General features: G+C 38.3%; 1 protein-coding gene across 1 annotated transcript; it reads left to right on the top strand.

The window, feature by feature from the left end:
* The first annotated feature begins 565 nt into the window (after positions 1–565).
* LOC103448524 (protein NDR1-like) lies at positions 566–4,724 on the top strand. Its single transcript, XM_008387787.4, has 2 exons — positions 566–672; positions 2,680–4,724. Exon 2 carries the CDS (start codon positions 3,941–3,943, stop codon positions 4,580–4,582), a length of 642 nt encoding a protein of 213 aa, XP_008386009.2. The 5' UTR covers positions 566–672; positions 2,680–3,940; the 3' UTR covers positions 4,583–4,724.
* The last annotated feature ends 1,561 nt before the right edge of the window (positions 4,725–6,285 follow it).

Genomic DNA, 6,285 nt, shown 5'->3' on the forward strand with positions numbered 1-6,285 from the left:
ATTTATAGAAACTCCTTGAAGGTATTGAACATGGACGTTCCTACCTCAAATCCAATATGTTCAGAAAAATAGCTATTGTTATCTTTTTACATTTCTTATAAACAGATGCACGCGTCAGTGACTATAACGGTCTAATGATATTCTTGCTTACTTGTAAGTGAGATACCTTAAATTTAAATCTCGTGAGTGAAAAATTTGCAACCCATTTATTCTCCCACTACTTTGTGTAAATATATCGTTGTATAAAAACAGAACGCACTCGCGCAAACAGTAAAGTCCACCTTTTTATTTAATTTATCAGACTAAATAATTATCGAAACCAAACAGTTAAGTCCAAACACTAATTAGCTTGAGAATTAAGTAACTGAGAAAGATTCTGATCTCCATTAACTAATCAAGGCAAAACCAGAGTGTAGAAAAGTATGAAACAACTCTTAATCATCGTACTACTAGTCTGCTACATGATAGTTCTTTTTATCTTTTTCTAATTTTTGTTTGGGGATTTATTTTCTTGACAAAGCCCAAACGTAAGGAACTAAAACGGGTCCAAATAGAAACCGAAGATGAAAAGCCCAAATTCGAAATGGAATACCACACTATACAAAACCAAAGAACACAGCAGAAAGACACTCTCATTTCCTCTCTCCCCATCTCGGTCGATTTTACTTTCAGGTACTCTCTCTCTCTCTCTCTCTCTCTCTCTCTCTCTCTCTAGTTGTGTTGATTTCAAATTTTGGGTTTGAATCAATTTTGAAAATGGTGATCAATATTGTTAGAAATCTTTGCCTGTTTGTCTGAAAATTTGAAACGTTGGCATTAAAAGTGAAGGTTTCAATCCTCATTTGCAAAATTTGATTGCTTTTTACTGAAAGTAAATGTAATCATGGGCAAGTTGAATTCTTGTTGTTGTCATTAAGTCTTCGATTCTTGGGACTTTATAGGAGTTGGGTTTGAAGTGCTTCTTCTATCTGTTCAAGTTGGATCAAACTGCATTTATGGACTTAGCAAACCATACAGGGTTTAAGCTTATAATTGTTCTTCCAGATAGAAGCTAGATGTTCGTTTCTTGTTATATAAATATAAGATTTTCTTTACTGTTTCCACAAAAGCACGAGTTAGGCAAATCGCAACTAGGTTTTGGAATTTGATAATGTAGGGTTTTCTTTTCTTGTTTTTTGAATGAGAATCCCGTTATTTTTTTTTCGGCAGAAACATGAGCTAAGAATGTCGCAAGAAGGTAGGTGGAATTTGAAAATTTAGGTGTTCTTGGTAGGTGTTTTTTTTTTACAAACTACTATCCTTTAAGCTTGTAGAAACTGAAAGAAAAGGGATATAAGTAGAAATATCTATGTCAAGTTCCACTCTGGTTAAGCTTATGCTATAAGGATATCGCATTTTGTTCTTATGTTCTGTAAACATCGTAAACACAATAAAGGACTTGGGTAGAGATAGTCTGGCTTATATTAACAAGGCTATGAACGAACTTGCATATGATATTTTGTGTGTTTTTAAGTTTTGGTATGATTTTTAGCTGATACCTACTATCACTGCATGAAAACTAATAGTTAAGCTAGATTCCATGCTTTGTTTTGTGGTCTAAAGCTTCAAAAGAATGTTATTATTAGTGGATGAGGGAGCGACATGACTTCTGTTGGACAACTCCCTGCTGTTTACCTACGTGCATTCATTTTGTCTCATCAATAGATATAAATAGGAGATTTCCCCTCATTAGAGCTTTTGCACCGCCCTCCAAGAGTGATGGATTAACGTTCAATAATCCCAGGGGGTTTTCGACACGTCTTTGCTAAAGAGCTCTGTGTTTCTTCATTCAAGTAAGATGCTAACTTGCTCATCTTCTATACACTACATTAGTAGGGTAGGAGTTGATCATTCTGTCGTCAACCCTATCTATTCTTTGTTCCTTAGCGCAAGCGCTAAGTAACCATGGCAAGAAGGCCATAGCAGCCTTTGGGGCAGTCAAATACTTGTTCCACCTGCTCCATCTTTTTCCAGTGGTATAGAAAGTGAAACATTCTTTCAGCAATTCATTTAGTGACTTCGCGGTTGCCTATTACCCTCCATGAGCTCGGGGAAGAGAAGTAGGGCCTTCAGTTAACCAAGAGAGGTCCAGCCCTTCCTCAACCAGTTTCCTGAAGCGTTGGAAAACTGTGGAAGTCTAGGTTGAAAGTTGTTTAACTTTATGAGCTAAAGGATAGTTCAAAAGTTTTTTGGGTATTCTATCCCGTCTTTTGGATCATTGAGCATTGTGTTCGTAAAATCACTTTGACTCTCGAACATAGGCCTGGAAAGTTCATATCCATTAGATTCTTCATTACATTTTCCTTGCATTAATCATTCGAAAACTTATTTTCAGTGTGCTTGATATTGATCATTATTTGCGCCCCCTTTAATCTTAATTTCTTGTTTTGGGTTTCTTATTAGCAATGGGGTATAAGGGATTAATTTGGGCTGCTATATGTAATGTTCCGAACTGTTTGATATTTGATGTGCGTATATTTTCTCTGCCCTTTCAATTGCTCTGCGGAATCATTCTTCCATGCTTAACAGAAAAAGAACAGGGTACTGCGCTACGGTGTTTTCCTTAGCCTGAACAGCATATTTCTTTCAGAGGGCAGACAAATTTAGTTTAGTCTTCTCTTTCTCTCTTCGGATTTGCAGATGGAAGCATAAAGCAGAAGTTGATGCAGAATTTAGCTGTAAATGGCTGGGATTTCGGGATTTAGGAGCCTTGCACCTAAAACAAAGAATGCTATCGTTGCAGGGGGCTTGTCAGCTTTTGTTTTCGGAGTATATTTCTACACCATGAGAGCTGTTGGAGGCACAGATGAACTACAGGTGGCTATAAACAAATTTGAGGAGGAAAAAGTTCAGAAAGGGGCTGAAGCAAACGTGGCATCAAAGGTTTGATCTTTTATTTGTGCAATAATGTAGCCAAGGACAAGGTAACCCTTACTGTGAAAAAACAATTTTCAATATTCATCGTGCATTATTTTCATCGTCAGTGCTCGTTTGGATTCTCTCCATAGAAACTAAACTCGATGCTTTTTAAGTCTCCAACAAATTAGACGGTTCATGTGAAACCTTAGAGAAGCTTCACAAAAAATCTTCATCGAGCGACTCACACCTTCCTATTCTTTATAATTAACACATTTTCTTTTTTTAGTTTATAGGAAATTTAGAGAATTGTTTTTAGTTTCAAATAAAATATCAAAAAATACTTGGGTGTTTTGGAGTGAATTAAAAATAGGATTAAAGGACTTCGGAAGAAAGGAAAAAAAAAAAAGATTAAAGGAAGGTTCCAAGAATTTTGGTGGAAGTAGCTATTTCCTTTAAATAATGGGAGATTGAGTAAACCGTCCAATAAATGAAGCAAATTGCCAAGTTTTTACCTTCAATGACTCAAGAATTCAAGTCAATGCTCTTTTGTATCAATTTCACTCGGATATTTTATCACACTCAAGAATTTAGATCAATGATTTGTTGTATCAATCTCACTTGTCTCTGTGACGAGTGAGATTGATTCAGAGCATGTACATCGAATATCACAGATGTTATCACACTCTAGATTCAAGTCAATGCTCTGTTGTGTCAATTTCACTCGTCTTTGGGACGAGTGAGATTGACACGAGCTTATACATCAGAAGTTGTAGATTCTATCGCACTATTTCCGTGAGATCGACACAAGAGTGTGTATACTCAGGATTCAGGACTCAATAAGTTACAACATAGTGGAGAGTATTATGAAGACACCAACCACTCAATGAAAAGCAAAAGCATCGAAAAACCCAAACAGTGCCAAAGACTTGAATTAATATTAAATAAGAACAGCAATAATATCTTTTCCAATCATTTCCTTCACACTTTCTCACCCTAACCCTCTTCACATTTCTCTCTCTAAAAAATAGTGTGGAAATCAACCATGCCGGATCAATCAGGCGGGTGCTGCAGGTGCTGCTTCAGCTTCATATTCACCCTCGGCCTCACAGCCCTCTTCGTGTGGCTGAGCCTGCGCACCTCCAACCCCAAGTGCACAATCCGCTCGTTTTACCTTCCTGCCCTCAACCGGACCCTAAACGACACCAAAAACACCACCGTCTTCGTCACCCTCAGGCTCGGAAACACCAACAAGGACAAGGGCGTTTACTACGACGCCGTCAACCTCACCTTCCGGCTGCAGCCCAACGCCACCGGCATACCGGTGGCAACTTATGCGGTGCCCCGGTTCTACCAGGGGCACAAGAAGACGGCCACAAAGAAAGTGGTCGTGGGGCCCCAAGGACTCAACTGGACGGCGGTGTCCAGTGGGGTCTACCCCAATGGGAGTGCGATTTTTAGGGTGGATTTGGCCACTGCTGTGAGGTTCAAGATCATGTTTTGGAGGACCAAGAGGCATAAGCTGAATGTTGGGGCTGATGTGCTGGTCAATGACTCTGGTGGAAAAGTCAACAGGAAGGATATCAAGCTCTCTGCTGCACCAGATCATCACCTGATTGGATTCTTTTCTGGACAGGTGGGGGTTTTGTCCAATTTCTTGGTTTTGATTTTCCTTATTTTTTTGTGATTTTTTCATATTTTCTTATTTTATAATTCCATATGTTGATTTGCATTTAGTGCTATTCTTTAACTTGGGAAGAAATTGGTGCTAACTTTTTGTGCGTAAAATATTTTCTACTTAAATTGGAATTTCAAATTTTTGGTGGCTATTTATATGGATTGCCTAAATTATTGGATATTCATTCTTGTTATTTGCATTTCAAATTTTTTGGCAGTTGTTTAGATAGACTGCAGACAATGTAATATTGGTCAAATCACAATCCCGCTCGCCTAAAGACCGGAAATTTTACATCATCGCGTTGTTTATTTTTCAAACACACTGACTTGACTAATCGGCCTAACCCAAATCCTCGACCGCACTATCAAATTTGTCACTCTTTATATACCATTTATTTTAGATAGCTTTAACGGAAAAGTTATTGGTATTGTTCACTTTAACGAAAAATCATATTTTTACGTTAAAAAGTTAATTATGGTACTATTCATTTTATTCTTTATTTTGTTTTTATCGTTAAAATTCAAAGTTTTCAAATTATTTTCATTAGTTTTTCTTTTATTTTAAATTTTGGAGTTGATGAGTGGTGTGTGTGGGTGGGAAAATTAAACGGGTTGGAAATAATGATGCCAAGACGAAAAATACATCTTTGAAAAACGCCTGGTACAGTTTTGCAAAAGTAGGTAGTCCCACAAAAAAACGTGGTTGGATTTCAATTGGCGTCCAATTCTGATGCTTTCGGAGTCAGATTTCCATCGAGGCTGTAAAGGCTGTGACATGGAGCCATTGGACCACTTTATTACTCTGCAATACTTGAAATGGTACTATCAAGATTAGATTGGCATTAGACCATGAATTTATGTTCTTGTTAGTGGATCTGGCAAAATCATATATGACACTTTTAATATTTTTTATTTTATTTTTTATAACGAGACAACTTTCATTACAATAAAAACTAGTACAAGGTCCAAAAAGAACTGGGGAGAGCAACAACCCAACATACAAAGGGAGGCCCACAAAGTTAGGCCCGAAGGCGACATAAATATACAATAAAAAACCCTAATCTCCAGTCGCAAAGACCACATTGTCCTCGTCGTCATATCCTCAGAGGAAGCCAAACTTCGAACCGAGAAAGTAAACACTAGATCCAAGTTCCCTTCACGAACCCCTGCAAATATATACAAACAAAGTAACATATGGGAAGAGGATGAGGCTAAGGGGTATGTAAGATACTTAACACGGCCTCGATAGTGATCCGGCATGCCGATTGGGAGAGGGGAAGTGAGGGATGAAAGTGGATTTGATATCCAATTTCTTATTAGAGCCTGCCAATCCAAGTACATGGTGGGATGGAGATGAAGTATCACAGCTAAGAGGAGGGAGGGAGGGAAATAAAAGATAGAAAAGCAGTAAAAGTAGGCGAAAAAACGTCGGATAAGAGGCAAGAAGCCCTGGAGAGTTGAGACTCAGCTCAAGGAAAACATAGAATAAACTCGGGGGAGAACCAAGAATTAAAAAGGAATGGAGAAAATTGGAAGGGATGAAGGAAGATGAGGAGGGAAGCAGGGATGGGGGAGGAGCAGAGATGAAGAAGGGGGGAAGGAAAATAGGGAAAGTGCAAAGGAAGGAGAATCTGAGAAAACTCAGGAGGAAAAGAAGAAAGGAAGGAAGGGAGGGAGGAAAGGAGGATGCCTCCGACACCCAAGCCAAAGGCT

Source organism: Malus domestica, chromosome 11 (assembly GCF_042453785.1).
Source record: "Malus domestica chromosome 11, GDT2T_hap1".
NCBI lineage: Eukaryota > Viridiplantae > Streptophyta > Magnoliopsida > Rosales > Rosaceae > Malus > Malus domestica.

Coding starts and splice junctions, on each gene's coding strand:
- LOC103448524 (XM_008387787.4), top strand. CDS start 3,941: ATGCCGGATCAATCAGGCGGGTGCTGCAGGTGCTGCTTCAGCTTCATA.